Raw genomic sequence first — 18,204 nt, 5'->3', positions numbered from 1 at the left:
ATTTCAGAGTAGGAGGCCATGTGGAAATTTTTTAATGAATTTTTTAATGTATTCTTAACATTGAAATTTTTTATTAATATAAAGAATTTGACTAGACTCCTGAAATTTTAGTATTTTTTATAAATAGTGGTTTAGCTCCCTCTATACACAGTATCTTTCATACGTAGCTCAGTCTAGGAACATTAAACTATTAGAAGGTGTAAATACCTAACACTAAGAGTAGTAGGCAAGATTTTAAAAGGAAAAGAAGAACAAATTCATGTTTTTAGTTCTTACTGGGTTCTCTTCCTGTAAATGGGAACAGATTTACTATAAAGTCCTTTCCAAAAACATAGGCATGTAAATGTGCATTTTGTGGGAGCCAAGAATGTACTGTTGTATCCTTGGTATATTCTTAGATTTAAATGATCCACTTACAGGGTGGGGTTTTTGCCCTTTGGTAATTAGAACAGTAGTCAGACTGCTAATCTTTCTGTGTTGCTTGTTCTCATTGTGTCCCTCTTCTTTTCCTTAGTACAATAAATAAAGAACAATTTTCGAAGAGAAAAAATGACACTCTGGATCCTGAACTGTAAGTAGTTCTCCTTGAGTAGTCAGTACACTTTGATTTTCCTTCTTCCTTTCATTCTCTTGGTTTGCACAGCCAGTGAGATGATTCTATATTCTTGGACTAAATCTATAACATACATCTAACAGAGATGGTAGAAGTGCTAAAATTTACATATGGTTAGTATTCATTTACATTTCACTAAATCTACCTAATATTTTGGTGTTTTATAGGCTTGAGTGAAGCACAAAGCTACCTCTGCTCAGTGCCATTATTCCAGCCCTGTTGTCCTCTGTATTTTCAAACCAGTTCATAATCCCCTCCTTTATAGTGAGGCCTTTCAGAAGTATTCAGAGGTACAGAGATGTACTGGTATTCTAGGTATTCCTGGAATGGATATGATGGTGTCAGACTCACTTGGAAGTTTAACCAGCAGTCATCTTGATCTTTCACTTTTTATTCCATAGTCACAGTTCATATTTAATGACTAAACTGCTTTTGAGATTTGCTCTACCTGTTACACTAAAGAGCTTTTAAAACCTATTCTTCAATTCTTTGGACGTGATTTTGGCTATCTTTTGAATTGTCAGAAATTGGGAAATATTGGAAGTTTTGATTTGGTTAAATTTTTGGATTTAATCTTGACATTTTGACTTTTCCTTTCCAGGTTTGTTGAATGTACGGAGTGTGGAAGAAAGATGCATCAGATCTGTGTCCTTCATCATGAGATCATCTGGCCATCTGGGTGAGACATCAGTATTTTCCCTAGACTTTTTCTTTGTTGTGAATTTTAGGAAGTTTGTCTTCTCTGCAATGATTATGTTTTATCTTCAAAGTTACTGTCTCTTGGAATTATTCTTTTTTTTGTTTATTTATTTTTGGCCGTGTTGGGTATTAGTAGCGGTGGGCGGGCTCTTTGCTGTGGCATGCAGGCTTCTCTCTAGTTGTGGCTTAGTAGTTGCAGTGCACAAGCTCTCTAGTTGTGGCACGCAGGCTTAGTTGCCCCGCAGCACGTGGGATCTTAGTTCCCCAACCAGGGATCAAGCCCATGTCCCCTGTGTTGGAAGGCAGATTCTTTTTTTTTTTTTTTTTTTTTTAAATATTTATTTATTTATTTTATTTATTTATGGCTGTGTTGGGTCTTCATTGCTACGAGCGGGCTTTCTCTAGTTGCGGTAAGCGGGGGCTACTCTTGGTTGCGGTAAGCGGGGTTTACTCTCGGTTGTGGTGCATGGGGTTCTCATTGCGGTGGCTTCTCTTGTTGCAGAGCATGAGCTCTAGGTGAGCGGGCTCAGTAGTTGTGGCGTGCGGGCTTAGTTGCTCTGCGGCACATGGGATCTTCCTGGACCAGGGCTCGAACCCGTGTCCCCTGCATTGGCAGGCGGATTCTTAACCACTGCGCCACCAGGGAAGTCCCTAGAATTATTCTGGTTTGGGAAAAGATCATTAAAATCCAGTTTTAAAATATTAAATAACCTAGAATCCAAAAATATAGATATTTCTCTTATTTGCATTGTTTTAATCCATATACAAATACTTTATTCTGTTTTAAATTCTTTAGTGGTCATTGTGCATCAAAAGTAAATACAAAAGATTTATCAGTAGAGGGTAACAGGAAGTCTGTAGCACCTGGAAACCAGCAAGGAGATGTTAGACACAGTTAAACCTGCTAGATTTTGAACATTACTTACATTGTAGTAGAAAAACTAGACGGTATGGATAATGCAGGTTGCCAAGGAGCCACCTCAGTTTCTGCCTCTGAGAGAACATCGCACTGAACAGCATACTGAATGGTGACCATGGTTAGGTTTTTTTTTTTTTTTTTGGCTGCGTTGGGTCTTCGTTGCCGTGCGCGGGCTTTCTCTAGTTGCGGCGAGGCAGGGGCTTCTTTTGTTGCGGAGCACAGACTCTAGGTACGCGGGCTTCAGTACTTGTGGCACATGGGCTCAGTTGTGGCTTGCAGGCTCAGTAGTTTTGTCGCACGGGCTTAGTTGCTCTGAGGCATATGGGATCTTCCCAGACCAGGGATCGAAGCTGTGTCCCCTGTGTTGGCAGACAGATTCTTAACCACTGTGCCACCAGGAGAGTCCCCCAAAAGATTTTAAATCAAATCCTAACCAGGGGACTTCTCTGGCACAGTGGTTAAGAATCTGCCCACCAGTGCAGGGGACATGTATTCAAGCCCTGGTCCTGAAAGATCCCACATGCCGTGGAGCAACTAAGCCCATGCACCACAACTACTGAGCCCACACGCCACAACTACTGAAGCCCGCACGCCTAGAGCCCATGCTCCGCAACAAGAGAAGCCACCGCAATGAGAAGCCCGTGCACCACAACGAAGAGCAGCCCCTGCTCGCCACAACTAGAGAAAGCCCACACACAGCAACGAAGACCGAACGCAGCCATAAATAAATAAATAAACAGGCAAGCAAGCAAACATAAAATCCTTTGGGGAGTTGGTTAATAGTTAACTAGGTGTTGTCCAGTGAAAGGCAAAGTTGCATGAAAATGACTAGATACAGACTTCAATGAACTAGGTATTCTTGGGCCTCGTGTTCTGTTTCTGAATATTCTCCACATATTTACCCAGGGTGCACATCATCAATGCCTTTCATGGGCAGTGAGTGGATTTTTGTCCATTGTGACACTTATGTGTTTACTGCTATGGGCTACCTCTCTTTGTCCAGGAATGGGGCTGATCCCAGCTCTGTTCCAAGGGAAGCGTTGGGGGAGTATCTGTGTATTAAATGACTCATTTGAATGGATATCTACTCTCTGCTCTTTTCCTGGACTGTTGTTGTTGTTGTTGTTGTTTTAAGAGCTTTATTTTCTAGGTTGCTTTCCCTCCAGTGACTTTTTTTTTTTAATATTCATTCATTTCTTTATTTGGCTACGCCGCGTCTTAGTTGTGGCATGTGGGATCTTTGTAGCGGCACGCAAGAACTTTGGCTGCAGGATCTTTAGTTTCAGCATGTGGGATCTAATTCCCTGACTAGGGATCGAACACGGGCCCTCTGCATTGGGATCGTGGAGTCTCAGCCACTGGACCACCAGGAAAGTCCCCTGGACTGACTGTTGATGCTAGTTCAGAGGTCACAGGAAAGAAGAGGCTAATTAACAAATTTCCAGAAAAAAACACTAAGGAAAAGCGCAGTAGTTGATGTTTATATGGCTTGTCTTTAGATAGGCCTTTTTAGTGCTTTCCTTAATTAAGAGTGGGTAAGGATAATTAAGGGAGTTGCAATGATCCTTGCAACTGAAGGTCAGCCAGGCGTTGATGAGTACTTAAATTCTACTTATGCACATATCCTTATGTAATTGCAAAAACAAAGAGAATGTACATTTAAAATCTATTAGTGCTGGACTTCCCTGGCAGTCCAGTGGTTAAGACTCTGGGCTTCCAATGCAGGGGGCACAGGTTCAATCCCTGGTCAGGGAACTAAGATCCCACAGCGTAGTCAAAAAATATTTTTTTTAAAAAATATTAGTGCTGCTTTCAAAACGTATTTACATTCCCACCGGTAGCATGTAGACTTTTGCCAATGTGATTGGCCATGACACAAATTTTCTGCTTTAATCTGTGATTCTTCAGCATCTTTGTGCGTGTATGCCACTTTATATGCCCTTCACATTTCTTCATGTCTTTTATCTATTTCTCAGTTAGGTTTTTTATTTCTATTTTTTTTTTTTATTTTTGGCTGTGTTGGGTCTTCATTGCTGCGCGCGGGCTTTCTCTAGCTGTAGCAGCTGGGGGACTACTCTGCGGTGCGCAGGCTTCTCATTGTGGTGGCTTCTCTTGTTGCAGAGCACAGGCTCTAGGCGTGCGGGCTTCAGTAGTTGTGGCGCACGGGCTTAGTTGTTCTGCAGCATGTGGGATCTTCCCGGACCAGGTCTCAAACCTGTGTCCCCTGCATTGGCAGGCAGATTCTTAACCACTGCACCACCAGGGAAGCCCGCAATTAGGTTTTTTATCCTTTTTCTCTTAATGTTTTCTAAAAGCTCTGTGTATATTGGTTACATTAACTTTTTGTTGTGTATTTAGAAATATTGCTCCCAGGTTGTCTTTTAAATTTCAACCTTACACATACAATAAGATAGATTCTATAGCATACGTTACTTCAAGTGTTTCTCTAAGTTGTTTACGCAAAGTCTTGGTTTACATTTTAGATTTGTCTGTGATGGCTGTTTAAAGAAGACTGCACGAACTAGAAAAGAAAATAAGTTTTCTGCTAAAAGTAAGTTTCATTCTTACAGGTAAAATTTGGCAAAGCTTCACTGAAGCATAGTTAAAAATAAACATCCAGAATGAATTATTTTGTTTCAACATTATTTGAAATTTTAAAAAAAATTTTTAATTAATTTATTTTTTGGCTGCATTGGGTCTTCGCTTCTGAGTGGGGGCCATTCTTCATTGTGGTGCACAGGCTTCTCATTGCAGTGGCCTCTCCAGGCGCGCGGGCTTCAGTAGTTGTGGTTCACAGGCTCTAGAGCGCAGGCTCAGCAGTTGGGGTGCACGGGCTTAGTTGCTCCACGGCATGGGGGATCTTCCCGACCAGGGATCGAACCCGTGTCCCCTGCATTGGCAGGCAGATTCCTATCCACTGCGCCACCAGGGAAGCCCCTGTTTGAAATATTTAACCAAAGTTAAAACCAAATAATTTTTCCATGATGTACTTAAAGTTGAACTGTAATGTAGTTTTTGGTGTGAAAATCATTAGACCTAGTTATTTATAGGAAGGAGGATATATGTTTTTCTTGTTCCTGCATGTATCCTGATGGAGGCCAGATGTGGAAATACTTTCCCAGAATTGCCATCTCATGAATTCCCTCAAACTGATTCCCTCAGTTTTGTGTATACCCTTAGTCGGGACTGCATTTAGACCTGTCTGATCTTTTCAGTTGGGTGGGGATGGCAGTCAGTTTTAGTTTTGTAGAGTGATGCCTTTGCAGTTTTTTGCTGATCTACAGGTTGCTTTTAATCCTCTGTAAAGCTTATCAAAGCACCCGACAGTTGTTTAATATTACTGCAATTGAGGCAAAGTGCATATGAGTGTTTGTTCTGTTTTTTGACTCTTCTGAAAAGGAAAATTTTTCAAAATAAAAAGTTGGGGAAAATAACATTTAAAAAGTATTAACTACCCTGCTTGCTTTAACTGCACATATACTGAAATCAGAATGATACGGAGATGATTAGCATGGCGCTCTGTAAGGATGATAGACTCGTAAAGTGTTCCACATTAAATCTTTTTTTTAAGTATTAACTAGATTGCTAACTTAACAAAATCTAGCAAATAATCTTGTTAGTATTGAAAAAGCAGAAATGAGATTTGGTATTGAAACTTAAGACTGATAGTAATAAATTTGCACCTTAGATACTACTGAACTTTTAACTTTTAAATTCTTAGGGTTGCCATCTACCAGGCTTGGCACCTTTCTGGAGAATCGTGTGAATGACTTTCTGAGGCGACAAAATCACCCTGAGTCAGGAGAGGTCACCGTTAGAGTAGTTCATGCTTCTGACAAAACTGTGGAAGTCAAACCAGGCATGAAAGCAAGGTACCTCATAATTTCCCCTTTTCTTTGTGGATCCACAGTTGCTCATACACAGTTACTGTTGATGAATCTAATCTGAATGAAACGTTGTGGTCTTTCCCTCCAACATGAATTGTATAGGTTTGTAGACAGTGGAGAGATGGCAGAATCCTTTCCATATCGAACGAAAGCCCTCTTTGCCTTTGAGGAGATTGATGGTGTTGACTTGTGTTTCTTTGGCATGCACGTTCAAGAGTATGGTTCTGACTGCCCCCCGCCGAACCAGAGGTAAGACTTTACTATGGCTACTTTCTAATTTGCGTGGGAGTTTGAAGTTATAGTAAGGTAAACAAGCATAATGGACAAGAAAATATTTGATGTGCTTGTTTTGGAAATGCAAGTTTTCAAGTGTGTAGTATTGAAGTAAAACAAAACTAGAAAATACTGCTCTTGTGTGGTCATAGTAATAGGGAAAGGGATGTGAACAGCAGCTTAAAACACAAAATGACGACTTTTCAGAAAATGTAATTAAGTTTAGGTTGTTTCAAGTACCTTGCTGAGATGTACGTGAAAGAATGTCATACAAATGAGGTAGAATATGGTTTAGAATTCTCCATTTCCAAAATAGTATAAAGGCCAGAATAAGAGTGCTGCCAGAATGTTTGGATTGCTCAATACTGACTGATTATACTGTGTCTCAGGCCCTGCTAGGTGCTGAGACTGTAATAGAGCCACAGGCCCACAAAACCCCCCGACGGGTTCACAATCTAGTCATTTACCTAAATAACTGTAATATTGTGTGATAAGCATTAAAAATGACAAGGTCAGCAAAGGGCACAGAAAAGAGAGAAGGTGTTTTTAGCCACATCAGTAGGAACTCGTTGCGTGACTTGACCTGGCTTCTTTCTCCTCGTTTGGTATAGGAGAGTTTACATATCATACCTGGACAGTGTTCATTTCTTCCGTCCTAAATGCTTGAGGACTGCAGTCTATCATGAAATTCTAATTGGGTATTTGGAATACGTCAAGAAATTAGGGTAAGCATAAAAACAAATGCAAAACAACTTGTTTAATTAGTTTTAAACTAATCACCACTGATATTATGGTGAGATATACATGCAAATATGTGACTTTTGGTCTTTTTTTCCTCAACTTTGGCTTTCATCTAATGGAACTATAATTTGGAGACCCTTGGTTAATTTTGCCAGTGGGAAAGAAATGGATATTTTGACCGTAGTTGCACCCATCCCAGATTTATTTTGTTCAGTTAAGCTATTAGGTACAGTTTGATTTGAAGGGCCAGAACCTTAACCTGCACTTGGTCCTTTTGCACCTGAGTATCAAAACCAAAATCACACTAAGGTCTGGGGATAAAAAAAAATTCATCAGACTGGTTCCTTACCTTCAAGGTATATATGTACTTGAGAATATTTAGCACCTCACCACCTCACCTTGCAGGTTATTCCTTTTAACAGTTTGCATTTCATTTAGCCCTCCTGCTGACATGGATTCATTTTCCTTTGCATTGTAGCTTTTGTTTGGTCTTTAAATGCAAAATGCAAATTTGGGATTTTTTTGATCCAGGGTTATGCCTAGTTCTGGCCTGGAAGACTTTTTTTTTTTTTTTTTTGGCTGCGTTGGGTCTTCGTTGCTGCGACCGGGGGCTACTCTTGCGTTGCGGTGTCTAGACTTCTCATTATGGTGGCTTCTCTTGTTGCTATGCGCAGGCTCAGTAGTTGTGGCTCATGGGCTTAGTGGCTCCACGGCGTGTGGGATCTTTTAGGACCAGGGTTCGAACCCGCGTCCCCTGCATTTGCAGGCGGATTCTTAACCACTGTGCCACCAGGGAAGTCCCTGGCCTAAGACTTTTGGTCTGATGTGGATTGCACACTTCATGTTATCTCGGGGAAATTATTGGTTTCTGTACTGACTCCATTTTGTAGTTTAAAGTATAACATTCTTTCTAGGATGGGTGATCTTTCTCTTGAATGTTCCTTCTCTTTGTGTTGTTAGGTATACAACAGGGCATATTTGGGCATGCCCCCCAAGTGAAGGAGACGACTACATCTTCCATTGCCACCCCCCCGACCAGAAGATACCCAAGCCCAAGCGACTGCAGGAGTGGTACAAAAAGATGCTCGACAAGGCTGTATCCGAGCGAATTGTCCACGACTACAAGGTCAGGAGGTGGGGGGGATGATAGAACTGTGGCTTGACTAATCCTGCTGCTCTGTATTCTGCTCTTTTTACTATCTTAACAGAAATCTCCTGTTTGTTCTCCCTCTTCCATGTAATTTGTAAAATTAAGCTAATTTGATAGCGGGTGTTTTCTTTCCTGAATTACTAAGATGAGTGGATCTGGCAAAATATTTAATAGCCATTTGTGATTGTAGGGTATCCCATGTTAAGAAACTTGAACTACTAAATATCTTATCTGTTTTTACTCATGGGGAGGAAAACATGAAATGGGTGTTTTCCTAAGCAGCCCAGCAAATCATTCTTTAACCATGTGGTTTCCAGTAATTGTAATTGGGGTTGTTTTGAACATATTTCTCAGTAGGAACTGCTGATACTTCAAGGGTGTGTGCAAGGCGGGCATGCCTCCTGTCGCACTGCGTTCTGTCTCAAGAGTGGTAGAAGCCACGGTGTGAATGATGCTGCCTTTGCCATTGTTCCTGACAGGATAGTTTGCCACTTGGTTATGTAAAGGCGGATAATTTCCCTGTCCTCGTGGGTAGAGGAAAGAGGAACCAGAAATACTGATTTCAGACCAGACCTTTCACTGTTTGTGACACTAAATGTCTCCCCGGACATCAGACTTGGGTGTAAAATCTCTGCCATCTTCCAGAAGACACATCTGATTCTTCATGTTTCTTGCATCCGTTAGCTATGACTGCTTCTGTATAATAAACGTGTTTTTTTTTAATATATAAATTCCTATTTGTACACGGATATTTTCACAGGATATTTTTAAACAAGCTACTGAAGATCGATTAACAAGCGCGAAGGAATTGCCTTACTTTGAAGGTGATTTCTGGCCCAATGTACTGGAAGAGAGCATTAAGGAACTGGAACAGGAGGAGGAAGAGAGAAAGCGAGAGGAGAACACGAGCAACGAAAGCACAGATGTGAGGGCTTTGCATTTCCCTTTCCAGCCTCTACCTATTCTCATGTATAACCCAGAAGTGAGCTTAAGTTTTCAACATGGTCTTAAAGCTCTCAGCTCTTCAAGTTGGGCAAGAAATATTGGCGTAGATAAGTTACTGTGGTTCTAGTTGAGTGGTTTTAAGCCTTTTTTAGCATCAGACCTCTTTCTTTTAATATATAAATTGATTGATTGGCTGATTTTGGGTCTTCGTTGCTGTGCACGGGCTTTCTCTAGTTGTGGCGAGCAGGGGCTACTCTTTGTTACGGTGCATGGGCTTCTCATTGCGGTGGCTTCTCTTTGTTGCAGAGCACAGGCTCTAGGCACGTGGGCTGCAGTAGTTGTGGCTCGCAGGCTCAGTAATTGTGGCTCGCAGGCTCTAGAGCACAGGTTCAGTAGTTGTGGCGCACGGGCTTAGTTGCTCCGCGGCATGTGCGATCCTCCTAGACCAGGGCTCGAACACTTGTCCCCTGCACTGGCAGGCGGATTCTCAACCACTGTGCCACCAGGGAAGTCCCAGACCTCATTTTTTTAAAATATTTATTTATTTGGCTCCGCAGAGTCTTAGTTATGGCATGCGGGACCTACTTCCCTGACCAGGGATCGAACCCGGGCCCCCTGCATTGGGAGCACGGAATCTTAGCCATTGGACCACCGGGGAAGTACCAGACCTCATTTTTAAATGGAATCTTGGATTTCTAGTAATGGAAGACTGAGAAAATTACCCATCTAGAGCATGGGGTTGGTAAACTTTTTCTGCAGAGGTCTAGATTATGAATATTTTGGCCTTGCAGGTCATATATTGTCTCCAGCACATTCTTTTTTTTCTGTTTTTTCTTTTTTTCTTTAAACACCACTTTATAGATATAAAAACCATCATTCTTAGCCATACAAAAACAGGTCTGGGGGAAAAAAAAACAGGTCTGGGCCAGAGTTTGCCAGTCCCCAAACAGAACCTATGTTGTAGAAGGATCATCTGAGGAGCTTTTCCTTGTCATTTATTTCCCCATAGTTTATCTAGATTGCCCTTGCTGAGTCTGAACTATTAAAGTCACCCTTAAATAGTCTAATAAAAACCCTTTACAGCCTGCAGTTTAAACTCCTCGATTGAACGTTTTTCAAGTTTTTTTTTTAACAGTAGGCCCATAAAATTCTAGAAAGTGAGCAGAAGGAAATGTAGCCAAGGCCTTTGGCTCCCTGCTCCTGTGTGCACTTCACTACCCCACACTGCCACTCACTCCTTGTTCTTGTCCTCAAATCTGGGATAGCCTGGGTCCACCTGAGGTGTCTCCTTGGTCTGCGGGGTTCTTCTGGCCAAAAAGCTAAGGCTGCCATTGTCTTAACGAAGAGACATTAGTGGAGACATTCTTCACTGGGAGAAAATAAGTGCAAAAACGTTAGTAAACTTTAGTTTACTGTAAATAACAGCTTTAAAAAAGAGAGGAGGAATGAAGAGAGCAGATGGTGTAAGGTGGAAGGTTATGATCTCTAGTTTCAAAAATGGAGTCTTAAAAAAAAAAAATGGAGTCTTTTTACCATTATTTTTTCTTAAATCTCTTAACAAATAGTTAACATTTTCTCGTCCTCTTGTGCTAACCTGCAGGTGACAAAGGGAGACAGCAAAAATGCTAAAAAGAAGAATAATAAGAAAACTAGCAAAAACAAGAGCAGCCTGAGTAGGGGCAATAAGAAGAAGCCAGGCATGCCCAATGTATCCAATGACCTCTCGCAAAAACTGTATGCCACCATGGAGAAGCATAAAGAGGTAAGATACAGCCACCAAGCATGGAAAAGAACAGGGCAGGATTTCTCAAAAGCTCCCCACCGTGGTTGGTATTTATGACGTGAGCACCAGACCATTTGAAATTCAGAAGGAAGAAAATCATTTGAGGGGAAAGAAGGCAAAAAGAGGATGGCTAGAGTGGGTGCTGAGAATAGGAAACGTAAGCCGTCTTTGATTTGTAGCTGTTATAAAGCTAGATGGTGCTGGGAAAGTGTAAGCATAGTTTGTCTGACCCTGTTGTTTGTGATCCTTTTATGTTTGTATTTCTGTCCGTTGTTCAGGAGATTGGCTTGTTGGGTATCTTTATTGTTTTGTTTTAGACCAAGCTCCTTAGAACTCCATTTGGCCACTCCACTTTGTCTGTAATGGAACTTTGGCAAAATGAATGAATATTTGCCTTCCTGAAAGGGAACTGGGAAGTGTAGAGAATTGAAGAAAAGTTAAACTTTCATATATGCACCTGTAACACCTTCTCAGCAAAGTTAAAACTTTGAATTATTTCATTATTTAAATTGCTTTATTGTTGTAGGTAGCTTGGGAGTAAAACTGGGTGTGTTGGACTTTTTCTCCCCAACGTCATCATTGCTAAGATGAGGAGTCTTGAAGGGTAATTCATGTCAGTTTGTTGTTGTTGTTGTTTTTTAACATGTATGACTCTGTTCAGACATCATAGTCAAGTTCTTATAGGAAGAGGCCATTATGTGGAGAGGGGACTTGAAGTCTTGGTTTAAGGTGTGGATGCCTCACTTAGATAATGATTGTCAGCTGTTTTGAGCAATATATAGTGTCACAGAATTCTATCATAACAGCAGTTGGGGAAAGCCCTTAGAGTATGTCATAATAGGTGTGACTTAAGTTGTGGATACATCATCTGAAGAAGATGTGGGTAGTAGTCACCTGTTAGGAGTTAGAATCTAAGGTCGTCAATTTAGGTTAAATTCAAGTATTGTCTTAGCTCTAGGGTGACATACAGTGGAATCAGTCATAATGGTTGTTATTGGATGGTTGGCCATAGTGAAGATTTCCTAGGGAGTCACCAGATGGTTTTATCTGCACCTCTTTTGAATGGGTTGCTGCAGACATTCCCTACTTGTTAGATCAGGCATTTTCAAAATGCTCTTCCTTGCTTTATGAGTGCTTTCTTTGAGCCACAATGTCACACCCAGTATTACAAGGTCACACACACATCACGGTCCTCCCTTGATGTTTTTAACTTTCGGCATCTGTTTTTATATGTCTTTAGTCAGTGTGTGCACTCTTGTCCTATGTTTTCTTTTTTTTGTTTTTTTCAAGTTTTTGTTTTTGGCCACACTGTGTGGCATGCAGGGTCTTAATAGCTCCCCGACCAGGGATCGAACCCACGCCCCCTGCAGTGGAAGCATGGAGTCTTAAGCACTGGACTGCCAGGCAAGTCCCTGTGTTCTTTTTCTAGACTCTTGTTTTATGCCAGCATTGCTGCCCAAGTATATAACAAATGTTACTGCCAGTTTGCACAGATTTTCAGCCTCTGAAAAACTGGTAGAATATAGTGGGCAATACAGCAGTTACAAGTTCTTGATCTCTTGAAGGTTCCATTTTACATTTTATTATTACATATATAATCCGAGCTTCCTCTTGCAGCCTTTACACCAATGGTTATGGGAATTAATGGTGGTTGTGTGTCTTTAAACTTCAGTGAACAAACTTCAACTTTTGCTGTTTCTGTAGCAAGGATGAAGGAGGTTTTGCTTTTTTAATTTTCCCACCCCTACCAACTTTTTTTTTCCTCCAAACTTACAGGAAAGTTATATAGAAGGTGCCCTCCCATAGCCTTCACTTAGATTCACCAGCTGTTAACATTCTGCTACATTTTCTTTATCTTTATTGCAGCAAGTCCCTTCTAGGAAGGAGGGCGTTTTCTGTGTGAGTGCGCTGTGGCTTCACGCTCAGGAACCTCGCCCGCTGCTGCCGTCTCGGGCCTGCTTCTCCTGCTCCATGCCGAGTCGCCATGTTTTGGTTCCTGGCCTTACTTTCTTAACATGACATGGAAGACTCCAGCCCAATTGTTTATAGAATGTCCCTCAATTTGGATTTTTCTGTTTCCTTATGATTAGAGTCAGGTTAAATCATGGATTGTATCTTAAAGTAGACCACTTTGAGGCAGAATGTCCACTGTACGGTGCTGTACCCGACCAGTCTTCTTTTGAAAAAATTATTGAATGAGGTAGAAAACATAAGATGTAGATTCTTTAGGCCCATCGTAGACAAGTCCCGGAGAAGAGCACAGAGGTAGTGAAGCAGGAGAAAGAGGGCCATGTCGTGTAACCTTGCGAGGTGGTCATAAAACTAAGCCAGGTGTCCTGGCCCCCCAGGTGCACAGCCTGGCCCCCCCCGTCCGCGGCATCTGGTCCAGTGCCCCGTGGTGCTCTAGCGCCAGAGTCAGGATGAGACTGTCTGTTTTGCAGGTCTTCTTTGTGATCCGTCTCATCGCCGGCCCCGCCGCCAACTCCCTGCCTCCCATCATTGATCCCGACCCCCTCATCCCCTGCGACCTGATGGACGGGCGGGATGCCTTTCTCACCCTCGCAAGGGACAAGCACCTGGAGTTCTCCTCACTCCGAAGAGCCCAGTGGTCCACCATGTGCATGCTGGTGGAGCTGCACACCCAGAGCCAGGACCGCTTCGTCTACACCTGCAACGAGTGCAAGCACCACGTGGAGACGCGCTGGCACTGCACCGTGTGCGAGGTAGGCCCCTGGCAGGGGAGGGGCGGGGGGGCTTCCGGGTGCCTGAGATGCGATTCAGACAGAGGTTATGCAGGCCTGGAGGGCCTTCCTGGGCTCCGGGGCCACTGGTGAGTAACAGGATGGGGTGGGTGGGGCCTGGTCTCAAATCTGAGTAGTTGATTAGAGGCTTTCTCTAAAACGGGGCTTTTTAGCCCAAGCAGAGTATGTAACTACTTTTGAATGACTTTAATCCTGGAGAGTTGACCTGCACCTATGTCTTCCCCCAGGATTATGATTTGTGTATCACCTGCTATAACACTAAAAACCATGACCACAAAATGGAGAAACTCGGTCTCGGGTTAGATGACGAGAGCAACAACCAGCAGGCCGCGGCCACCCAGAGCCCGGGAGATTCCCGCCGCCTGAGCATCCAGCGGTGCATCCAGTCTCTGGTCCACGCCTGCCAGTGCCGAAATGCCAACTGCTCCCTGCCCTCCTGCCAGAAGATGAAGCGGGTTGTGCAGCACACCAAGGGCTGCAAGCGGAAGACCAACGGAGGGTGCCCCATCTGCAAGCAGCTCATCGCCCTCTGCTGCTACCACGCCAAGCACTGCCAGGAGAACAAGTGCCCTGTGCCCTTCTGCCTCAACATCAAGCAGAAGCTCCGGCAGCAGCAGCTACAGCACCGGCTCCAGCAAGCCCAGATGCTCCGCAGGAGGATGGCCAGCATGCAGCGGGCTGGCGTGGTGGGGCAGCAGCAGGGCCTGCCCTCCCCGACGCCTGCGACCCCGACCACGCCCACCGGCCAGCAGCCGACCACCCCGCAGACACCCCAGCCCCCCTCCCAGCCCCAGCCCACCCCTCCGGCCAGCATGCCGCCCTACTTGCCCAGGACTCAGGCTGCTGGCCCGGTGTCCCAGGGCAAGGCAGCCGGCCAGGCCACCCCCCCGACCCCTCCGCAGACTGCTCAGCCACCCCTCCCAGGACCCCCTCCTGCAGCGGTGGAAATGGCGATGCAGATTCAGAGGGCAGCCGAGACGCAGCGCCAGATGGCCCATGTGCAAATTTTTCAAAGGCCGATCCAGCACCAGATGCCCCAGATGACGCCGATGGCCCCCATGGGTATGAACGCACCCCCCATGGCCAGAGGTCCCGGCGGGCATTTGGAGCCAGGGGTGGGGCCCACAGGGATGCAGCAGCCACCACCATGGGCCCAAGGAGGATTGCCTCAGCCCCAGCACCTGCAGCCCGGGATGCCCAGGCCAGCCATGATGTCAGTGTCACAGCATGGTCAGCCCCTGAACATGGCTCCCCAACCGGGATTGGGCCAGGTAGGTGTGAGCCCTCTCAAACCGGGCACTGTGTCTCAACAAGCCTTACAAAACCTCCTGCGGACTCTCAGGTCTCCCAGCTCCCCCCTGCAGCAGCAACAGGTGCTTAGTATCCTTCACGCCAACCCCCAGCTGTTGGCTGCGTTCATCAAGCAGCGGGCTGCCAAGTACGCCAACTCCAATCCGCAGCCCCTCCCCGGGCAGCCCGGCGTGCCCCAGGGCCAGCCAGGGCTGCAGCCCCCCGCCATGCCGGGCCAGCAGGGGGTCCACTCCAGCCCCGCCATGCCGAACTTGAATCCCATGCAGGCGGGCGTCCAGAGGGCCGGCCTGCCACAGCAGCAAGCGCCACAGCAGCAGCTCCCGCCGCCCATGGGGGGGATGAGCCCCCAGGCTCAGCAGATGAGCATGAATCACAGCACCATGCCGGCGCAGTTCCGAGACATTCTGAGGCGGCAGCAGATGATGCAGCAGCAGCAGCAGCAGCAGCAGCAGCAGGGAGCGGGGCCAGGAGTCGGGCCTGGGCTGGCCAGCCACAGCCAGTTTCAGCCACCCCAGGGCCTGGGCTACCCTGCCCCCCAGCCGCCGCCGCCGCCGCCCCGGATGCAGCAGCACATGCAGCACCTGCAGCAAGGGAGCGGGGGCCAGCTGGGCCAGCTCCCCCAGGCCCTGGGGGCAGAGGCAGGAGCTGGCCTGCAGGCCTATCAGCAGCGACTCCTTCAGCAACAGATGGGGTCACCCGCTCAGCCCAACCCCATGAGCCCCCAGCAGCATATGCTCCCGAGTCAGGCTCAGTCCCCGCACCTTCCAGGCCAGCAGATCCCATCTCTCTCCAATCAAGTGCGGTCTCCCCAGCCTGTTCCTTCTCCGCGGCCACAGTCCCAGCCCCCCCACTCCAGTCCTTCCCCACGGATGCAGCCTCAGCCTTCTCCACACCACGTTTCCCCACAGACCAGTTCTCCACATCCTGGACTGGTCGCTGCCCAGGGCAACCCCATGGAACAAGGGCATTTTGCCAGCCCGGACCAGAATTCGATGCTCTCTCAGCTGACTAGCAATCCAGGCATGGCAAACCTCCATGGTGCCAGCGCCACGGACCTGGGACTCAGCACCGACAACTCAGACTTGAATTCAAACCTCTCACAGAGTACACTAGACATACACTAGAGACACCTTGTAGTATTTTGGGAGCAAAAAAATTATTTTCTCTTAAGACTTTTTGTACTGAAAACAATTTTTTTGAATCTTTCTTATCTAAAAGACAATTTTCCTTGGAACACACAAGAACTGTGCGGTAGCTGTTTGTGGTTTAAAGCAAACATGCGAAATGAACCTGAGGGGTGATTGATAGAACACAAAGAATCTATTTTTGTTATGGCTGGTCCCCACCAGCCTGGTTTTTTTTTTTCCTTGTGTGTTTGGTTCAAGTGTGCACTGGGAGGAGGCTGAGGTCTGTGAAGCCAACCACATGCTCCCGCCTTGCACCTCCAATAGGTTTTATTATTTTTTTTAAATTAATGAAAATATGTAATATTAATAGTTATTATTTACTGGTGCAGATGGTTGACATTCTTCCCTATTTTCCTCACTTTATGGAAGAGTTAAAAAAGAACATTTCTAAAACCAGAGGACAAAAGGGGTTAATGTTACTTTAAAATTACATTCTATATATATATAAATATATATAAATATATATTAAAATACCAATTTTTTTCTCTGGGTGCAAAGATGTTCATTCTTTTAAAAATGTTTAAAAAAAAAAAGGAAAAAAAGTCCCCTCAAGTCAACTTTTGTGCTCCAGAAAATTTTCTATTCCGTAAGTCTGATCGTAAAAACTTCAAGTATTAAAGTAATTTGTACATGTAGAGAGAAAAATGACTTTTTCAAAATATACAGGGGCAGCTGCCAAATTGATGTATTATATATTGTGGTTCTGTTTCTTGAAAGAATTTTTTTCGTTATTTTTACATCTAACAAAGGAAAAAATTAAAAAGAGGGTAAGAAACAATTCCAGTGGGATGATTTTAACATGCAAAATGTCCCTGGGGTTTCTTCTTTGCTTGCTTTCTTCCTCCTTACCCTGTCCACCCCCAAAACACACACACACACACACACACACACACACACACACTTTCTGTAAAACTTGAAAATAGAAAGCAAAAACCCTCAACTTGTAAATCATGAGATTAAAGTTGATTACTTATAAATATGAACTTTGGATCACTGTATAGACTGTTAAATTTGATTTCTTATTACCTATTGTTAAATAAACTGTGTGAGACAGACACCTGACTTTGTTTCACTTCTTGCATCTTTATCTTAGAATGCCTCAGTTTGCATGCTTGATGTGTAGGATTCAGGTTGGTGAGGGGGGGTGCAAGCACTAGCTTACAGCCCTCCCTAACTGTTACGTGAAGTGATTTTGTGATAAAATAGATTTTAAAAAACAGATTTTGGTAAATTTGTCCAAAGTTCAGGGGAAAACACAAATACCAGCTAAATGTTATCAATTGGAATTGATACTAATTAGCCTTTATCAGCTTGATACAGGTCCTTCTTCTGTGGTCCCCTGTGGATAACCTCATGGTCTTCCAATCACCCTCATCTTACAGGGCTAAGAATGAGCACCTAAGAGGGGTCATATCTGCCTAAGTCACAAGTAACTCCTTGAAAAAGCACTTGGAGCTGGGCTGACAGTACATCCCTATTCTCTGTTACACTTTGTTTTTGCTACCTGCCAGTCAGGAAATCGTCAGGGGAATGAGGCTGTAGGAAAGGAAACCGTGTGGAAATAAACCCAGGAGGCCGAGAGAGATGACAACGCAGAGTCTGATACTGTGCTGGGCACTGAAGAGAGGTTACCAGTCCTCCCTCGAACTGAACATTACATCGGCTTTGAACAAGTTTGAAAACTCAGAAGAATACTGAGAGTGAGCTGCTCTGGCATCGTTCGGCAGGTCTTCCTTGTTATTGTCACGGAGCTTCTACACTGACTATGTTCGATCATCTGCTGAGGGCTAAAGAAGACTCTCTTCAAGTACCATAATTCAGACTCCTGTTTGTCCTTTCCACTATTTTACATTGTCTCAGGAAAAATAACCAGTACCTCCATGTGCGGTGAACCCGCACACTAAGCATTAATCGGCGCCCACCCCAGAAAATGT

The 18,204-nt window shown here is 44.5% G+C and overlaps 1 protein-coding gene and 1 non-coding gene across 2 annotated transcripts in view; both read left to right on the top strand.

The window, feature by feature from the left end:
- The window catches only part of EP300 (E1A binding protein p300), a 73,827-nt gene extending 56,502 nt beyond the window's left edge, over positions 1–17,325 (top strand). The window contains exons 21-31 of the mRNA XM_060164565.1: positions 515–571; positions 1,215–1,292; positions 4,715–4,782; positions 5,953–6,103; positions 6,221–6,367; positions 7,003–7,116; positions 8,093–8,258; positions 9,043–9,207; positions 10,828–10,989; positions 13,452–13,733; positions 14,000–17,325. Of these exons, the coding sequence (XP_060020548.1) occupies positions 515–571; positions 1,215–1,292; positions 4,715–4,782; positions 5,953–6,103; positions 6,221–6,367; positions 7,003–7,116; positions 8,093–8,258; positions 9,043–9,207; positions 10,828–10,989; positions 13,452–13,733; positions 14,000–16,207 (3,598 nt within the window). The 3' untranslated portion in view covers positions 16,208–17,325. The remainder of the gene's footprint in view (positions 1–514; positions 572–1,214; positions 1,293–4,714; positions 4,783–5,952; positions 6,104–6,220; positions 6,368–7,002; positions 7,117–8,092; positions 8,259–9,042; positions 9,208–10,827; positions 10,990–13,451; positions 13,734–13,999) is intronic.
- LOC132530089 (U6 spliceosomal RNA) lies at positions 5,692–5,794 on the top strand. The gene has a single exon (XR_009543651.1). It is a non-coding gene; the product is annotated as a U6 spliceosomal RNA (small nuclear RNA).
- Positions 17,326–18,204: the final 879 nt, after the last annotated feature.

This window comes from Lagenorhynchus albirostris, chromosome 11 (assembly GCF_949774975.1).
Source record: "Lagenorhynchus albirostris chromosome 11, mLagAlb1.1, whole genome shotgun sequence".
In the NCBI taxonomy this organism is placed as follows: domain Eukaryota; kingdom Metazoa; phylum Chordata; class Mammalia; order Artiodactyla; family Delphinidae; genus Lagenorhynchus; species Lagenorhynchus albirostris.
Note: the sequence above shows the minus strand (reverse complement) of the source record. Positions and strands in the feature narration are given on the sequence as shown.